At 43.7% G+C, this 18,519-nt stretch overlaps 4 protein-coding genes across 5 annotated transcripts; 2 read left to right on the forward strand and 2 right to left on the reverse strand.

Annotated features, from left to right (window-relative positions):
- Window positions 1-608: 608 nt before the first annotated feature.
- Window positions 609-2,712, reverse strand: LOC108026956 (RNA polymerase II-associated protein 3). The gene is made up of 6 exons (XM_017098169.3): window positions 2,474-2,712; window positions 2,142-2,419; window positions 1,875-2,083; window positions 1,219-1,799; window positions 882-1,167; window positions 609-816 (listed from the first exon to the last, which is right to left on the reverse strand). Exons 1-6 carry the CDS (start codon window positions 2,630-2,632, stop codon window positions 725-727), a joined length of 1,605 nt encoding a protein of 534 aa, XP_016953658.1. The 5' UTR covers window positions 2,633-2,712; the 3' UTR covers window positions 609-724.
- A 423-nt stretch (window positions 2,713-3,135) lies between these two features.
- LOC108026820 (dnaJ-like protein 60) lies at window positions 3,136-4,150 on the forward strand. Its single transcript, XM_017097987.3, has 4 exons — window positions 3,136-3,322; window positions 3,381-3,492; window positions 3,546-3,874; window positions 3,933-4,150. Exons 1-4 carry the CDS (start codon window positions 3,261-3,263, stop codon window positions 4,099-4,101), a joined length of 672 nt encoding a protein of 223 aa, XP_016953476.1. The 5' UTR covers window positions 3,136-3,260; the 3' UTR covers window positions 4,102-4,150.
- A 146-nt stretch (window positions 4,151-4,296) lies between these two features.
- On the forward strand, window positions 4,297-4,788 carry LOC108026821 (uncharacterized). The gene has a single exon (XM_017097988.3). The coding sequence runs from the start codon at window positions 4,327-4,329 to the stop codon at window positions 4,669-4,671; it is 345 nt and encodes a 114-aa protein (XP_016953477.1). The 5' UTR covers window positions 4,297-4,326; the 3' UTR covers window positions 4,672-4,788.
- On the reverse strand, window positions 4,685-18,068 carry LOC108026819 (arylalkylamine N-acetyltransferase 1). Of its 2 annotated transcripts, none has more exons than XM_017097986.3 (4): window positions 17,816-18,068; window positions 6,455-6,634; window positions 5,392-5,544; window positions 4,685-5,329 (listed from the first exon to the last, which is right to left on the reverse strand). In XM_017097986.3, the coding sequence occupies exons 2-4, from the start codon at window positions 6,593-6,595 to the stop codon at window positions 4,895-4,897; spliced, it is 729 nt and encodes a 242-aa protein (XP_016953475.1). In that variant the 5' UTR covers window positions 6,596-6,634; window positions 17,816-18,068; the 3' UTR covers window positions 4,685-4,894. The 2 variants fall into 2 exon arrangements, with proteins under 2 accessions (XP_016953475.1, XP_016953474.1); XM_017097985.3 differs by lacking the exon at window positions 17,816-18,068 and adding an exon at window positions 7,547-8,058.
- Window positions 18,069-18,519: the final 451 nt, after the last annotated feature.

The raw sequence follows: 18,519 nt of genomic DNA on the forward strand, positions 1-18,519 counted from the left end.
AGATTCTCTCGCGGCGAGAATTGATAAATCGCAGCAGCGTTTGTTAAGAAAAAATGTAAATTAAATTATAACTAGCGGCGGCAACAATGGGCTTAAGTAAAACCCGGCCCCTGTGCTTAGTGCACCAGCTCTCACGCAATTAGCGTTACGCCCGGGTCCCTCGGTCCGCGCTTCTCGCCGGGATCGGGCTGATGCTCGGATCCCACCCCTCTGTACTTGGGCTCCCCCTGCTTTTCATGTGGCGGGTGTCGCTGTAATGATATGTGCGCTGATCAGCGCTACCAACTTAACGTCGTTTAATGGAGTTGTTGTTCTTGCGGGAAGGCCCCATTTTAGGTGGCTTCGCAGATTGAATTAATACGCTGATTTATGTAAATTACACCAATTCGTATTACTCAATTGGTTATTCAATATTCATGGTCTGGCAGGGCAAGAATGGTTTTGTTTGCCCAAATGGTCTTCTGCGTATTGGATTTTGGTTGATACTAAACTAACTAAAACATGAGTCACATGATTGACAAATTCCTAACTAGCGTAACTAATCTGCATCCCCGCCAAAGAATAGAGGCTAGCGTATCTAATAACCATCGAAATAAATACATTTCTCGTTCTGTGTAACACATCGGGGATCCTATCTACACATCCTCTTTATATTTGTAATGTTGGATTTTGAGCTAACAATTTGAAGCAACATAAGTACATTTAAACTTAAAACATTTTGGTTTTAGGCCACGTCGTAGGCCTTCGCCAGCTTATCCAGGTCCACCGTCTTCTTGTCGGCCCAGTTCTTCATGGCATTGAAGATAGACGTTACCACTGAAAGTGTTAGGGTAATGTTTTGAATAAATGGTGAATTAGGAAAAATGAGTTTTTTAACTTACTTTTCTTCTCCTCTGCTGACATGAGCATGGCCAAAATATTAAACTCGTCGTTTTTGCTGACCTCTAGAAGGACAGCCGCCGTGGTTGGCTCCTTGTTTGGTACATAATAGTCCTGAAGGGTGTGGATCAAGTCCGCGAACGTGTCTGAATCGAAGCCTGCTCCCAGGATCTTACACAGGTTCGACACTTCAATGGACTTTAAATACTGGTATTTCTGAGGAGCGCTTAGCTCCTTCCAGGTGACATGGAACTGGGCTGTGCCAGTGGGCGCAGGCGGCAAGGAGCGCTGAAAATATATAAGGTTTAGATCTAGCTCTGTTTCGTATAGTCTACTCACCTCAATTGTACTGGCTGGCATTTTTTTCTCTTTTAAAGTATTTTCAATCTTTTCAGTTTGACTGGATTTGAGTATTTCTGCCTTGACTTCTGTACTAGGTTGCTGTTGGGTTGTCTTTGGTGGAGAGACGGGAGTCTGGACTCTGGATACCTCGACTGCCGCTTTTGGTTCGTTTTTCTCATCCGCTTCTGGCTTACTTAATGGCTCCTTTTTTGTTTCCTTGGAGGACTCCACAACTGTAGATGCTTTGGGTGAACTTTGTTTGGTTTCCGTCTTTGTTTCTTTGATGGTTTCCACAATAGCCTCAGCTTTGGGTGGACATTGTGGCACTGGCTTCTGCTTAACATCAGTCTTCTTAACCTCCTCGAATGAACCACAAGTACTATTGAATATCTTATCTATGTCCTCATCCGAGATGCGTAACTTATTGGTCTCATCGCTGGTGCCCCGAGGAGAAACCACATCCACAATGGGCACACGGCGCATTGCCTTTTTAGAGCGCTTATAAACAGGCTTATCAAATGGCAATATGTCGATCACACCAGGACGATCAGGCGTGAAGTTTGGCCCGCTTTTGGTAGCTGTAAGTATTTAAGTTAGCATTAGAGTTTGATTTAAGCAAAAGGAGACATTAGCTACAGCGTAAGCGTGATTACCATTCTTGCGCAGGCGTTCGTTGATCCTGGCCAGGCTCTTCTTGGCCTCGATATTCTTGGGCTCAATGGCCAGCACTGTGGTGCAATCCTTGAGGGCTTCCATGTTGTTGCCCAAGGATTCGTTGGCCTGCATACGCCGGTAATAGGCTTTTACGCAGAGTTTGTCTAGCGCAATGGCGGCCTCGCAATCGTCTACGCAGAGCTCAAAGCTGCAAGGATACAAAGGATGTAGTTAGGAAGGTTCTAGAACGTTCTGCGCAGACCTACCGGTCCTGTTTCAAGTAGCACAAGGCCCTGTTTATGTGGTATATGGGATCGTGCGGGTAGATGGCAATGGCCGTAGAATAGGCGATGATGGCCTTTTCGTACTCCGCCTGCTTGACATAGGTGTTACCGCGATCCTTGATGTCGTTGGCCTTCTTGTGCTGCTGGGCCACAGGATCCACGGGCAGATCTTGCTTCTCCGTGGGCGTGCTGGCCGCAGACGATGAGGGACTGTCCCTCTGGGGTTTTTCAGACTTGACATGACTGCGCACAGGTTGATCCTGCAGAGGAAGCATGGTTTTTATTTGGTTTTTCTAGCAATTTAAAGCCCTTACCTTATTGGCGGCAGATGACTTTGGCGCATTCTGGAGCTCCTTCTCCTTGTTCTTGATATCCTGCTCCCACGAGTACAGGTCCTTCACGGAGTTCTCGTACTCCCGCGCATTCTGGCGCACCTGGCGCTGCAATTCGAATGCCTTTTCTTGCCCACTCATGCTTGTTTCCTTGTCAAATTGGCCAAACAAAATATGCTCCACAATCAAAGTAGACGACCTAAGGTTCCGGAACCAGCGAACTATCGAAGACCAAGCCGTGCCAGTCAGTTCTCAAATAAACTATCGATATAAACCTCGTAGAGATGCGAAGCTAAGCGTTTTTTGGCGGCCAGAAAAATTCAACTTGCAGCCCAAAGAACAAGAAATTTATTCATCAGCTGTTTTTGTGTAGAAACGGTGTGGAAATTTAAATTAAAAAATGGAAGGAAAAACACAAATACCACAAAAAACCCGCCTTCGGCAGGTCAGTGCAGTTTAAAAGATTGTAGGACTTGCCCCTCAGGACGCTTCACAGCAGGGCGAAACGAAACTTGAAATTTTCGTTCATAAGAATAATATTATTCGACTGGTGAAACTCTTAGCCAGTCAGAGTACCAGGCTTTAACATCGATGAAACATCGCTTAAAACATCGATGTTTCTCCACCTGTATCTATCGATAGCTCCCTGTGGGTGGTGGGGGGTTAAAAAGCCCAGCATCAAATCAGCTGTTTTGTGTTATCATAAATTTGTTTTGGAAAATCACAGCTTAAAATTATGGTTTCAGTCAACACATTTTATTAGGTTGCAATGCTGAGGCTGTGTCTCCCGGCGCGAGCTGGAGTTTCCGGTTCCGGTTCCCTTGGGCGTAAGTAAGGACTCGCTTTTCGCGGTGTTGTTATATAAAGTAAATATTTGCCCACTGCGCAGTTTTTCCCAGGAGAAATTCAAAAAACACGAAACGCACTATGAAGTTCTGAATGTGCGCAACGACTGCAGCACCCGAGAAGTCCGCAATGCCTTTGTGCAGCTCTCCAAGTTGGTGGGTACCTTGAGGATCACCCAAACCATGGCTAAACCCCGCTCTCCCTTCAGTATCACCCAGATGTCCAGAGCAATGCTGTGTGTCCCGAGAGAACAGCGCGATTTGTTCGGATTTCCGAGGCCTACAGGACCCTGATAAAGCCGCAGAGGCGCCGGGACTACGATGACAGCCTGCTGTGGCAGCCGCCTCGCTCGGATCGCAGTCCCGTGGGCGAAACAGGCAATCCCGGCCAGGCCTGGGATGTGAGACCCAACTATGACCCCAACCCAGGACCTTATTATGGCATACGCGGTCTCAAGAGGGTCTCCAACTGGCAGGTGGCCTTAGTGCTAATGGCCCTCGGCGTCTTTGGTGCCCTTTTCGGCTTCACCTCCGTCAGGTGGGTGTACACCTTCAGCAGTCCCTCTGTTCAAACCATTAATTTCGAAACCAAACAGGACCTCCTTCCAACTGAGTCGCCAGATCCAGGACGAAATCTCCGCAGAAGCGAATTCCCACCACGCCGCCGTTGTGGCCGACGCCCAGAAGTACGGCAATGAGGAGCAAGTGCGTCGCATGGTGGACCGCATGTCCAGAAGTCCCTTCAACCAATCATCGGCTAAGTAAACACATCTCCACCTTACCTTTGGTCAAATTAAACGTGAAAGCAGACAGATACTTTTGAAACTATTGTTTTGGTTCAAGGCAAAGCAAATGCCAATGAGTTTTGCCAAGATTAAACAATTTCGTCGGCCTTCGTGGGTCGATTTTCAAACTGTGCAAACAAGCCAGGTGACTACTTAAGCACTCCGGCCGCATCCATCGACGCATATTCCCATTCTTTCCACCAACATGAAGTCAATTACTCAAATCGTAGGCGTCTCTGCCGTGCTCCTCGTTCTCTGCTGCCTAAATTATTCGGAAGCCGCTAATACCACCAACACTGCTAGTAGTGACTACTCCGACTCGAATGACAACCCCAAGCAAGTGTACGTTTCCGATCTCACCTACTCGGCTACGAGGAAAATCCGCGTGGCCACCACGACCGCCAGCAGCACCAGCAGCCGGAGTTCCAGGACCACGAACAACAGGAAACTGAACGCCAAGAAGACGCAGGCCCGGGGAAGGAAGGCCAATCGGGGCCAGGCCAAGCGCTCCGGCAACAGGAAGTCGAACGCCCGCCGGGTCAGGCGTTAAGCTTGTTATCCAATCGTTTTTGAAGACATTGTTTTATTTTGAGCTCTCTCTAAACACAAAACACTTAAGTTTACCGTCGCAACGGGCGAATTAAATTAGATAAATACGTAACTTGTACTGGTTGTTTATGCTACTCTGAATCGAAAGTGGAGACACTACCGGGAACCCGCCACCGAACTACAAACTAAAGAATCACATAGTACAAAATCCAAATGCAGATCATCTACAGCTTCGTCTGCGCCGTCTTCGCGGGGCCCACTTCCTTGGCCATCACCTTGATGGCCGCATGCGGGGCTGCCGGCTTGAAGACCACCTCTCCCTGCGGCTTGTAATCGGCGAACTGCATGCTGTACACTTCGTGGAAGCCCAGCTTCTCCATCACCCGGGCGGAATAGTAGCTGGAGCAGAATACGTGGTACACATTGATGCCGTTCTCCCGCATGTACTCGTAGGCACGCTCCGTCAGTCGACCGGCGATGCCCAGGCCCCGGTAATTGGTGTCCACCGACAGGATCTTGCCGTCCAGGATCAGCTCCTCGTCCGGATAAACGTCGAAGATGCTGAAGTTCTCCTCCACATGGTCCATCATCGAGAGGATCTTCTTGAACTTGGGATGATCGCAGGAATCGGCTGCCTTCGCCGGCACTTCATCGGGAGACTAATAAAAAGTAGGATTAGTTATGCTAAATCAGGGGGTGTATCTTAAGAATTCCAAATTACCGGACGCCTTATTAATCCATTTAGAAATACGCCTATGATCTCGCCCTTCTTGTTGACCGCCTTGTATGAGCAGTTGTCGGGCAGCGACTTGAGGGAGTACTTCTCCAGTTCCTTGCACTCTCCCAGGTCGAGGAAGGTATTGAGGGGTTCGTCCTGTAGAGAAAAGGTAGACGAAGTGTTATAGGAGAGTTACACCCATTAGAAACCCAATTTATCGGCGATCTGAGGATCTTTCAGCTAAACAAATTACCGTCGCGATTACGCGACACGATCGTGGAACTGATCAGCAATCAGCAATTCAAATGATTTATGCACGCATTGCTCTATCGAGATTTTCTAATAATTTATAGAGGCGGCTGGAGAATTGCGAACGGAACTCGATTTGCATATTGCCATTAGAGCCGGAGGGCGGCGTTGGCATCGGGGCGTGGCATGCATACTAATTTGCGCTGGCTTTTTATTTTAATAAAGGTCTTGATTGTCCAATGGGTCTTTGGTCTGTGCAGGGGCCTTCTCATTGGCCGATTAGAACTGGAACCACTTGGGGCAGAACCTGATCAAGCCAAGATCGGCCGAGCCGAGAAACAGATATGGGTTTCAGATCGCCAAGAGTCGTGATGCGAGACCAGCTGAAAGTTAGCCGTGACATGGATCATGTCGAGAGGCCTCACGACAGCCGAATACTTTGCTCCGATTCTACATGAACCCGAAAACAATCCCGGGGACTGGGCGCAAAAAATCCCCCAGATTAGTCAACGCGTAAGTTAATTAATTCGACTTTTAGTGTGCGACTTTCGAACTGAATTAAACCCTAATTAATGCGACCAAGGGGCACGTGTTGGTGCTAATTGAGTTTCATTGGAACCTTATTTGAATTCAACTCTGTGCTGGCTTTTGTTTTCAGTTATTCGGCAGACATAATATAATGGAAGGTGTAAGCTCAGAACTGTCTAATCGCAAAGTCAGGTGTTCGGCTTGATTAACTCCTGAGGTATGCATTCCCGCCTCGAAGTTCCCTAGATTACAATACAATATGGGATGTGGGAACGGGGGTCGTGCTTACCTTGAAGAAAAAGGTCTTGAGCATGGCTATCACCGCCTCGGCATCCTCGGCCTGGATCAGTTCGATGGTATAGGGGCAGTCCTTATCGACGGGGCCCGGGGCCGACGCGGCCTTTCCAGAAACACTCAGGGCGTCCTCCATTTTCTGTGTCAGCCGGGCAATCGGATACAAGTCGTTCAGCTGCAAATGCCGGAGCAGACAAAACAAATCGCTTAGATACTTTGGCTGGGTTTGGGTCTGGGCCGGAGGTGGAGGTGGAGGTGGGGGACGTGCGGCGGCGTATAGAAAACATTATTATTTATGGCTCTTAGATGAAAGGCGTTTTAATTTGTTTTGTATATTTTGTAGCACATGGATGACGATCCGGGGCGACGCCATCCCCGTGCATTTCCATTTTCCACCGACTATATTCGAAATTTTGTTCTCATGTACGCCACCGACAGGAGCCATAAATTATACAACTGAAATTAGGGTCGCGTCGTAGAACACTCTAAAAACTTGTAGCATCCCACCACGGGAATAAGAGCATTTTGTCGTCATCATGTTGTCAAGTGGGATATTTTCAGTACCTGGTACACACGAGCTTAAAGAAGCCTTTGTATATGTTTTTTAATACCTTAACGAGTTAATCCTGCTCCGAGAATGATCGTATTAGAGCAAAAATTAAGATACTGGAAATATATCAACTCGAGCTTGTTTTCAAGAAGTATCTTGGTATCAGTGCAAGTGAGACCTTTACAACTAAGGTATTCCCAGTTGCCTATAAACAGCGTTTATTTAGTTTGGCTCGTAAATGCATAGTCGTATATAAAATCACGTTCCATTAACCTATGCCCCATAAACGCCAGGCACACTCGCAGACGGACCATAAAATCGATCCAGAAAATATTTGGAAAATTCGCACATGCCAAATTACAGAATCGGCTGCCTTGCCTTTGGCCTTTGCCTGTTGTTTACCTGCACTTAAGAGCTGAACCGAGACCTCCATTATCTATTATTGGCCGCCCCACTGGTATTTATAGAGCCACCCAGGGAGTGGGCGGCGGTGGGTCAGGGTGGTCGCGATCCCCAGTGATCTCCGGCCACACTTACCCCACATCTGGAGTCCAGAATGCTGCTGGCTATCAGCAACTGATCCGGCAGTTTCTGCACTTCCATGTTGACTGGTTCTTGCCGTTCTGGTTTTCTGTTTCGTATTTTGTTTATTGCAAAGCGCTTTCTTTTGTTCTACGTAGACAAGCAATCGGGAAAATTAATAGCGAATTTTTCCCCTATTTCGGTTTTTTGTTGGCGCGCACGTTTCGCGATGTTTTGTTTACTTCGCCGCCCGACGTATCTCTGTTTGTATTTGGCGCTGTTTGGCTTTTAGTTTTAATTTGCTTTGATAAACAGTTGGGTACACAGGCACACTCAATCCCCGAGACGGGGACTCGAACTCAGCACAAGATTAATGGTGAATGAAAGCGATTTACGGCCCGAAGTCCTTTGGTCCTTGCGGTCGAGGCGTTGAGTCGCCTGCGAGCAAACAATGAATGCCGGAGATCGGCCCGTTTGCACCTTATATAGCCGGCGGATCGCGGCGAGAGAGTGTACATGGGATCGGTATCGGACTCGGAGTCGGAATCGGAATCGGTCTTGGCACAAGCCCCGCACCGCCGGCTGTTTGCTCGCGACTGAGAGACGCGAGAAGCGCTGGATGAAGCCAACCACCGCCGCCGGCCGACTCGAGCGGCCGGCTATATGGGCTGAATAGCAGTCTATTTGCCCACACATCTCCTGCTTCTCTCTCGGGCAGCGGGCAAACGTGACTGGCTTCCACTCCCGTGCCTGGCGAGCATTGAGCCAGTTGTCAGCCGCTTCCTGGACTTTCCAAGATGGGCCTTTCCCTTCCGCCGCTTCCGACATGGAGGGCGCTCTGCGGTCGGCGGTTCTTGGCATATTCCTCTTGCCGACACAAACAACTAATGTGGAAAAAGCCACAGGCAAACAGGTTCGGAATTAGTGCATGTTGAGGCGCCTAGATGGGCTACACCAAGGTCGGTTTGGCAGGTTATCAGATAACGGTGGAGCTCTGTCTTGGTCTAGTCATGCCCTGGGAAAAGTTGGTTGAAAAGCGGAATTTGGACCAATTTCTTTCCTCACCTCGGGTAAAGGTTGCCAGGTAAGAGTTCAAAGTATAATTACTTTTATCAGAGATAATTCAATTATTTAATTTTATGGAAAATATAAAAAATGTAACCATTTATCTCTTATTTATCAGCAGTTGCTATTTTATTATGTAGACTTTTGTAGACTTTTTCTCGTAAGACTTGTGCTGCACAAAACATTATAGTTTGGCTACTGCTGAGAGTAACTGCCTAATAAATTTATTTTTTAAATACTTTGAAAAGTAATAAATAGGCGTATATCCCATATGGCGAGGAGGAATATTCAAATGATCTTAAAAAATGTAAAAGGCTGTAGTACACACTACAAGCCCCTATTATTCTCTCATCATGGACCACAGGGCGAATGAGTGCTGCCCCAACCTGGAATGTTTCAATGGCCCTAAAAGTGTATTGAGTAAACACAGCGAGTGGCACACCCCCAAGTCGCTTGCCTCACCTAAAACCCACACGGCGTATGCGTAGTGTCCGTCCGTGAATGATTTTCCTACGGCGGACTGGCCGATCTTCCCGTGCCGATTTTGTTTACTTTCCGCTCGCAGCTGTCGCCTATTCGAATGTGTTTTATTTTGGCCGTGCAAACTGGCAAAACGGAGCGCGCGCCGCTGGCTCAATTAATATGCGACAAAAGAAAGAAACACAAAGCTGTTGTGGAGGTCTCTCCCCGCAGAAGTGGGGGAACTTTCCGATCGGCGGGGCGTATTTGCATTCCTCATCGAGGGGTTTGCTTAGCTTGGCGCGCGCTCGTCGTATCTGCATCCCGCCGGCTCTTCCCCCAAAGGTACGGATTCACTTTTGGGCATTTAACTCCCCCAATTTCCTAGGCGAATCTCGTTGTTTTTGCGGAGTATTTTGTTTTGGGATTATTCAACCGGTCGACCGCAATTAGCAGACAGACAGCACAAAAAATGCAAATTGTCGCCAAATCTGTTTATCATCCACAGCCGTTGGAAACTTTTCATGGGTAATTTTGTTTACATTATGTATTATTTTAGTCAGCGGTTCGCCCACTCACCGGTCTGGTTTTTACGGGAAACTTGTTTTCGTCTGCTCCCCTCGAAAGTGGAGTACTAAATTTGTACCAGACTCCCAGAGTCGCGCCTCTTTTCATTGTCCCGGCTTAAAAGATTTCCTTTCCTTTTGCGGGCTGACTCAACTCACATCGGCTGAGTGCAGGTGCAATTTTTCGTTTATTTATAATCGAAACCACATTTCTCCGCACATCCGGTGAGTGAGCGAAACTTTATACGCCTTTTAATTAAGGAACCCATATTTATATGGCTTCTTCGGGCTTAATTCATTCTATATGTTCTACGTATAATGCTTAGGTTCCCTATTTATATCTGGTGAGTAAGTGAAACCAGATATAGAAGTTAACTTTTAAATTAGGGAACCCATTATTACATATATGATCTTTTTTGGCTTAATCCGTTATTTATGTTTTATGTATACTGTTTTGTTTCCTATCTATTACTGTAACAATATTTGCTTCTAATTCTGGTGAATAAGTAAAACCCCGTATTAACTTTTAATAAAGGAACCCATATATATATAGATATTTTTGGGTTAGTTCATTCTATATTTAATGTAACGATTCTCTTTCATTACTTATTTATAATTGTACACACATTTGTTTCTATATATGGTAAGTAAAACATAATTACCTTTTTAATAGAGGAACCCATATTTATATGGCTATATTTAGCTTTATTCATTCTATATCTTATATATCAACTTTTTTGGTTCCCTATTATATTTGTTTCTATATCTGGTGAGTAAAACATTATTTACTTTTTAATAAAGGAATCCATATTTATATGGCTGTTTTTGGGTTTATTCCTGTCTTCTATGTATAATGTTTCCGTTCCCTATTTATAATATTAACCTTATTTCTTTCTACATCTGGTGATGAACCAGATATTAACATTTTAATTAAGGAACACATAGTAATATAGATATTTTTGGCTTAGTTCATTCTATATTTAATGTTACGATTCTCTTTTACTACTTATTTATTTACCCATATTTGTTCTATATCTGGTGAGTAAGTAAAACCTTATAGGCTCATTAGTTGAGGAACCCATATTGATATGGATACTTTTAGCTTAATTTACTTTTTATACTGTAAGCGAGTAAAACCATATTAGTGTTTTAATTAGGGAACCCGTATTTGTTCAGCTACCTTTGGCTTAGTTCGTTCCATACCTAATGATTTGATTCCCTTTCGCAGCTTGCATTCGGCGCTGTCATGCACTTAATGATCCCCAACCAATCTTGAATCTCAGGCGTCGTGAGGCACGAGTTTATTGAGCTGCCAAACTTGCCGAACGGTTGCAAAAACAAGTTTGCTGATTCCGTGGGGTCTCCGGATTATGCATCCGATATCGGAGTAATTGACAGTTACAAATGTTTTACGGCACCATAACTTACTTATACGCATAAGTTAAATAGTTGGCCAACCCCCAGTAATTATTCATTAACAGCCAGAGAGTAAATAAAGTATGGCTATAATAAAGTGTTGCTTGGGTAATTAAAATTAATGTGCTTGATTTTGTTCGGGTTTAATTTCTGAACGGAAATGACAGCAATAAAAATGGTGTATGGAAAGTACTTGGCTGTGAGAAAATCCCGGTTTTTAATTTAGAGTTTATTAGGGAGTATTACCTATAGTTGTCCGCCTATTAATAGTACGTTGCACCCTTGCCAGCACCCACTGTAGACCCGCAGTGCGAATGAGTGATTCCGAGGCGCGATTAACGACTTCAAAGTGCTGAACTGCCCGCCGTCATCGCCTAGTTGCGATTCTGTTTGCATACGGATAATTAAAACCACATTAACGCCGCTTAAGCCAACGCCGAGATGGCTGGCAATTTGTACACTACGTACAATCAACATGATTGAACGTTTAGCTAATCGCTCGAAAGCAATCAAATGTTTTGATGGCTCACTATCTCTGTAAGAAACAAAATACTTGGACCCATAAATATATTGTCTTATCACAAGACCTGAAGTTAATAACAGAAAACTTTCCACAAGAACTTCAAATAGTTCAAGCCCCTTTATAGTTAGTGCAGCCCGTTTTGATGTCTCACTACCTCTGCAGATCTGTGGCCTTAACTCATGATCTAAAGTTAATTACACCCAGCAACTTTGTTACGTTTTAAATATATATTAAAGTCGTCGTGCAAGGCGTTTGAACCTTAATTAAATGTTTAGTTAATTGCACGTTGATGGCTTAAAGACCCATTATCTCTAAAATCTCTAGGAAGAACTAACATACCTCTCTTTTCTTATCATATAAATTGAATTACAAAATGATCTGATGTTAATTAAAAAACTTATATAGCTTTACTTATTTAAGCTAAACGTTTAGTTAATCGCTCGAATGCAATGAAGTGTTTTTATGTCCCTATCTATCACTATCTCTCATTATCTCCGGCAGAAAGCAAATATACCTCTCTTGCCTTATCACATCATAAGAAGTTGATTACAGAAAACTTTCCACAAGAACTTTGACACGTTTTGTTTAGTTTTAAATAGTTCAAGCGCCTTAATAGTTAGTGCAACTCGTTTAGCACAAGGTCGCATGCTAATTCACACCAGGTGTCAGCACTTGGGCCATTTATCAATATTATTAAATCGATCAAGCATTAATTCTAAAATTATTTAAGGAAAACGTCAAGTCGATTAAGATTTGATATTCTCGAGAAGTTGTCCGCCTATTAATTTATATGCTAACTAACCAATGCAAACGAGTAGATATATCAAAGTCTGCAGGCGTATTATATCATATTTTTCAGCTTTTGTTCTACAATTTCCTTTATAATTTACAACAGCTCGTTTTAGGGTAAATAAAGAGCCTTGCTAAACTTATTGACATTGTCAATCAATCTAAAATATTAATAAATATTCATAAGATATCAACGTTCTTAACAAAATAAGATACAGTATTTTATTGCAGAAGGTCCTTTGTAATATAGATGCATATTTAAAAAATATCTCTATGGTCATTAACAGCAATGTCAGGCCTTTCCACATTGTAATCAATCTTTATTATTACAAGACATTCATCATATATATATCACATATTAGTTATAAAACAACGTTCTAGATCAAAGCAAATATAGTATTTACACGTGTAAGACTCCATTTGAATATGCAAATCTTCCCAGAAATTCGCTTTCCATTTTTTCACCTGCGGGACGGAACTGTGGAGCCCACAATTAGTTGCTGCTGTCATATAAATTACAGCGTTTCATTTGCATTGGCCATAAATCATTTGGATTGTTCAACGATCGACTGCAGATCAGAACAAAGCGTTTCGCATAGTTTGGGTGTTTGGGCCACAATAAACCTGGCAGGTCGTGTCACCAGCTTTTCCGACAGTTGCCACAAGCCGGAATTGATTTCCTACGGGGCGGCCTGTGGACAAATGGCCCACGGCCAAAGTCCGGACCGTGGAGCGCGGAGTGCTTGGCTGGGATCTGGGCAACTTCGGGCAGAACGTGACTGGAAATCGAAAGCCCACATCCGAAATGCAAGTGCATGGACATGGGTGCAGCCGGGGGAGGAGAGGGCGGGTCATGGGGAGGGGCCGGAGGCATTGAAAGTTTGATTCAGCTTAATAAAGTTCTAAAGCCGCCAAAGTCGCCTAATCGAATTAGAGTCTGAAGCAGTAGCTCCGGTTGCTGTCTGTCCGGAATAGAGGTGGTGGGTGGTGCGGCCCGTCTAAGCCTTATGAAGTACACGGAAGCCTCGGGGCATGCTCGAATTATAAAAAATATAATATATAATCGAGTCAAAGTCTTTTTTATAAAATATTTTAAGTGCTAAAATATGTGAAATTACATTTTTTAAATGTTTTATCAAGAAGTTCTATAATTAAATACTGGAGAATGCATATTATTACAACATATAATGTTTGTTGAAAAGTTTACAAGGTAAAATTAATGCTTTAAGGACTGCATTTAATGGTTACAAAAAAGAGGAAAACAATTTTAGACGAAAATTTCATTAATTAAACGGCTTTATACTTTTTAAGTTAAAATATTGCACATTATTCTTAAAAACAATAAAAAATCGTGTCGATAGGTAAAGCTTTTCAGAGATTATAATAAGGCAGTAAAACAATTGTGCATGATTTTATTCAGCATAAATTTGTTTAAGTAAAATACCATATAATTTCAAAACTCCTGCGCTATTGTATACAATTATATCTCGTTGAATCACCGAGTACGTCGGATGGCATTTGAAGGCATACTTTTGGGGCTTCGTTAAAGCCCATATTTGTGCCCTGAGTAAGAAGTAGTCGTTCAGTTGCCGTCGAGCGCTTAAGTCCGCTTCTTGAGCCGGCAAGTGTGGCATTCTAAACACATTAGAATTAATCTGCGCTTATCTCGACAAAGTGCACGAGGGGCAACACAATTGCTGAGCGAGTGAAACGGAAACGATGCACTGTTTATCGGGTTATGGCTATTACAATTTACACCAGCACTTCGGGTGCTCTGGCTATCTACGAAGGCCCATTGACCACTCTAGTTCCATGCAAATTGCTCGTTTAATTCCACATCGGATATGCCGCGTACGCGACGCATTTCATTTCCATAAACGGGCGAGCACCCCGACTCAGTTCCATCTGCAAATTACCCATTTAAGTTGTAAATTGCATTTTCCCCGTTCCAGCGGCAACTTCATTTAAATTCATGACTGGCCCGGGCCATTTCCTCATTCCGAATTCAGCCATTCCCGCTGAAAAGGATGCCTCGCACCCCAGTCCTCATGACCAAGCAATTCAATCCGGGCTAGTTACCATTGAAATGCAAAATCCCTGCCAGGCGGCAGATAATCTCTGCCATCTGCCAGGACACAAAACCCGGGCGGGCGGAAAGGGATTGGCGGATCTGCTGTTGTTGCAAGCAACAGTGAACAATAACTCTGGCATCCTCTAATCTGGCTGGCACATACATCCCCACCCCACACCCATTCCTGTTCCCATCCGCATCCCGAGTCCCTTCCACTCCCATTGCCTTTTTTCACCAGACAACGGATGCAATGACAACGCCACATTGCGCATTCGCCGTGTGCGCCAGGCCGAACAAACACTGAGAAATACTACCTAATAAGCACTGTCCGGCTATCAATTTGTTACATTTCAGGTAATCAAAGCTGTGTTTGTGATAAACATGGCACCTGAGTAATCAACGGGCTTATCAGGAACGTGCTGCAGGGAGGGTAGTTCAGATGTGAATCTTTGATAAGCCAAAGTTTTTCAAGTGGTATTGGTTTTAGGACAAATGCATTGAGTTAAACTATTAATTCTTTGGGATAAACTATAGTTATCAGTAATCTTATTTGATGGAAGAACTAGTTGTGATCCATAGGAACAATTATATGGTTAGTTTTCTATAAGGCTCCTTAAAGAAATGTGTACATAATATTATTCTGTATTTCAGTAACTCAGTCCCTGCTCTTAAGGAAAACAGTTTATTTTAAGCCTGGTTATTTTGTCACTTAAAGTGTGCAGTGAAAATAATAATAATATTCTAGACCTAATTTATCCCCCTTGATAAAAAAAGGTGTCTAAAAGTATGCCGTATAAATCGACTTTCCTTGTGAGACAGTCGTACTTCCGATCTCAAAATACAATCTACTCTCATTTTTTTAACCACTTTAATGATTTTAAATCACAGTGACTTTGAAAATGATGAATATTTATGGATGCATGCAACAACGCCCATTAAAGTAAAGGCCATGCCAGTAAAAAACCATTAGAGTGATATGAATTTGAAGTTCACTATTTAGGTATTGCACGCACTTGGTACTTAAAGCATTGTTTTTTCAAGTGCACGTGGGACGCACGGCAGCGCAAATTGCTGGCAGGAAGCCAAACAAAGTCGTGCACCAGTGCACAGGCGTCATCATCGCCGCCGTGATTATCCTGTAGCCAGCAGGAGCAGCAGCATCCTCATTATGGCCTTTCCCGCTCGACTGGAGCCCGGAGCAGCCAGAGGCGAGGCGGCAACTCAGAGGCAGCAGAGGCAACAAGCTGACACTCTGACAATGTTGGCGCCATTTTGCTGTTTGTCTTTCCTCTTGTAATAAAACGACATCCTCGACTGACGGGGCAGGGCAATGGGATTGGGTGGGACTCGGTCCCTGTCGACTGAAGGGTGTTTTAAATACTTCAGAGACTTGGGAGTCCTGTGCTCCCTCACAACGTAATCATCGTGGAAGGGCTTTTGTATGGCACGTAGTCAGGACGCTTTGTCAGTTCTCCCCGGGAGTCCTCTCTGTTGTCAGCACTTTGCTCGACTTTTGTTGACAGATTGATTTTGATGTGTTTTCATTGTTATTGTTTGGCTGAGGGTCCTTTAAAGGCAAACTGGCGGGGATGGGCTGTGCTTTTCCGCGCTGATTTGGGGAATCAGCTTCGCTTGAAGAGGCAACAAACATTTTAGCCTAATTGGTTGGCTCTTAAAGCGCTTTGACTAATTGACAAGGGCCTTTCGTCTGGGCTTGCGGACCTAATGAGCACTCCGAATGGGTCTGGACCTGAAATATTCATGCACTTTCATTTATTTAATTGAATGAGAAACCGTTCTCCATAACTCAACCAGTGAGAAAAAAATGGGATAAAGGGAAAATGGGGAAACTTTTCTGCCTCCATTGCAGCTGAATAGTGCAAATCTGTGGAGTAACAAATCCTTTGGACAGAGTTTTCCGCATTTTACTCATTGCCCGTTTGCCCTGAGGGGTCGTCTACAGTCCAGCCTCGCTAAGTGGTATTTTAACATTGAAATAAATTGAGTATACAGAACGAAAATCACTAGGGTTTAATAATCAATTTAAAATGTGTCGAAAAGTACGCCACAATTTATTTCAAATCCTGAAGGGCTATGGATTTAGGTATTTTAGGCATCTGTTGCATACTTTAGGGCGACTTTAGAGTTTCATTAAAACTTCCAAGTAGCTAAACTTCACTCATGATATTCGAAGTTCCCCTGTAATTAAATCCAATTAAGTGGGCTGAGGCTTGGACCAACTCGGGCGACCAAAGCGCTCAGTCAGCTTTATCGGAGCGTATTAAAAAGCCACAAAAGCAGCAGGGCAGGAGCATCAAATGGAATGAAATCCAATCAAATCGATACAAATACTGTATAAAGTTCGAAGGTTTGTGGGGGCATGGCGAGGATGGGGAAAAGTCTGCCAGAATCCTGCTGCCCGATGCCAGGAATTTCAGTTTTTCCCTCTTTCTCCCCGCCTGCGGCATTGCTCATACGCAACGTTGCCCCCAAATCAATTGAAATAAATAGGATACGCAGGGCTCTGTGTGTGAGCCATGTGCGTGTGAGCCCGAAGCAGGGGTCGTGGAAAGAAGTTGTTTTCCACATATTTGCTTTTTCCTACAGCCCAAGGACTGTGATTTTCATTGCCCGTGTGCAGTTTCCTGGTATTTATTATATTTATTTGTCTGCTTGTTATTGGCAGCTTAGCCGTGCGTGTGGACCACGATTAAATTTGGTCAATTGTCACGCCCCCGGTCGGCGATTGGGAACTTAAGGCCTCCCGGCCGACGGATTTCGCCTTGACAACGGGTTAAGTAACAAACATATTTCTGGATCGATGTGACAATCAGACCACTTCTGGTGTGGCTAGCACTATCTTGTAGTATTACTGGAAAGTATTGCTCGATTTCATGAGAAGGGGGACTGTTTGTTCAGCCCGATAAGGGAAATATCTTATCTCATGTGCCAGCACTTGAAACACAATTTATGCCTTGTCATATGGTGGTTAAAATTTGAGAGTCCCATTAAAAATACGACTCTACGTAGTTGCTCGCTGTATCTCGCAAATAGTTATCCTAGCACTTTCTCATTAACAAATATTAAATAAAACATCGTTTTGCTCAAATAAACGGCGGCGTTTCTGTATGTTCTCATATGTTCTGTCAATTTGAATCATTTTATTTGGTTGCTTGCCAAATAGGCGGCTCTTAGAAGCTTAAGTTTTCTCTGTTCACATTTAATTAGGACGTGTGTGCCCTCGTTGGGAAATATATATTTGTAGTTTATAGTGAATTTTCGTGTTTTATTCTTGGCGAACTTGAAATGGAAAGCACTTGGCGGCCAAGTAAATGCCACTGGGGGTAACTATAATTAAAGTCGAAAATAAAAATGTATTTTCGTCGGCAACTTACGCGTGAAATTGGCTAATAAGTGGATCCTAATATACCGCCTCCTTTGGCTTGGATGTCTTATTTGTGGCAGACCGTCGAAATTTATGTTGAAAAATTCCGCCCGGTTCGTTCGGATTGGCGCGACCAAATGAACGGTTAGCACGTTTTTCAAAACAAACACAGATTTTACAAGCTTGTGGGAATCAAACGTATTCAAGTATTATAATAACACTTAATATTTCCAAGACAACCGAAATTCTTTTCGTGATTTTAGGTGCTACTTTATTCGGGCACTGAGTATTTTCGTGTTATTTTTTAATGGCTAACGAAAACACATTGAAATGCAATGAGCAAATGAGCGTTGCTTAAATAGTTCGCCGGTCTAACTCAGAACTCAGTCGCTTTCAATCCCAATCGCTCTCCCAATCTGTTCTGCTCATTCATTGAGTGGGTTTCTTGGAGACTCGGGCTCCAAAGTTCTCTCTGCAGAGAACTCTTCGCCAACACCGACTTTAGTCCATTTAACAGTGGATTTATTGGATGAGCTATATAAACCGGGCATTAGAAAGAAATGTGACGGTAAAACCTTTAAAAAATGTGGCTATAAAACTAAAATGGACATCCTATATATTTAAAGTTCGAATTTCGAACAGAATATTCTTCAAATACTTCTTTTAAGATCCATAAATTGTAATAAAACTACATAATCCAAAGTTGTTTTGGGT

The sequence above is a fragment of the Drosophila biarmipes genome, chromosome 2R (assembly GCF_025231255.1).
Source record: "Drosophila biarmipes strain raj3 chromosome 2R, RU_DBia_V1.1, whole genome shotgun sequence".
Classification (NCBI taxonomy): Eukaryota; Metazoa; Arthropoda; class Insecta; order Diptera; family Drosophilidae; genus Drosophila; species Drosophila biarmipes.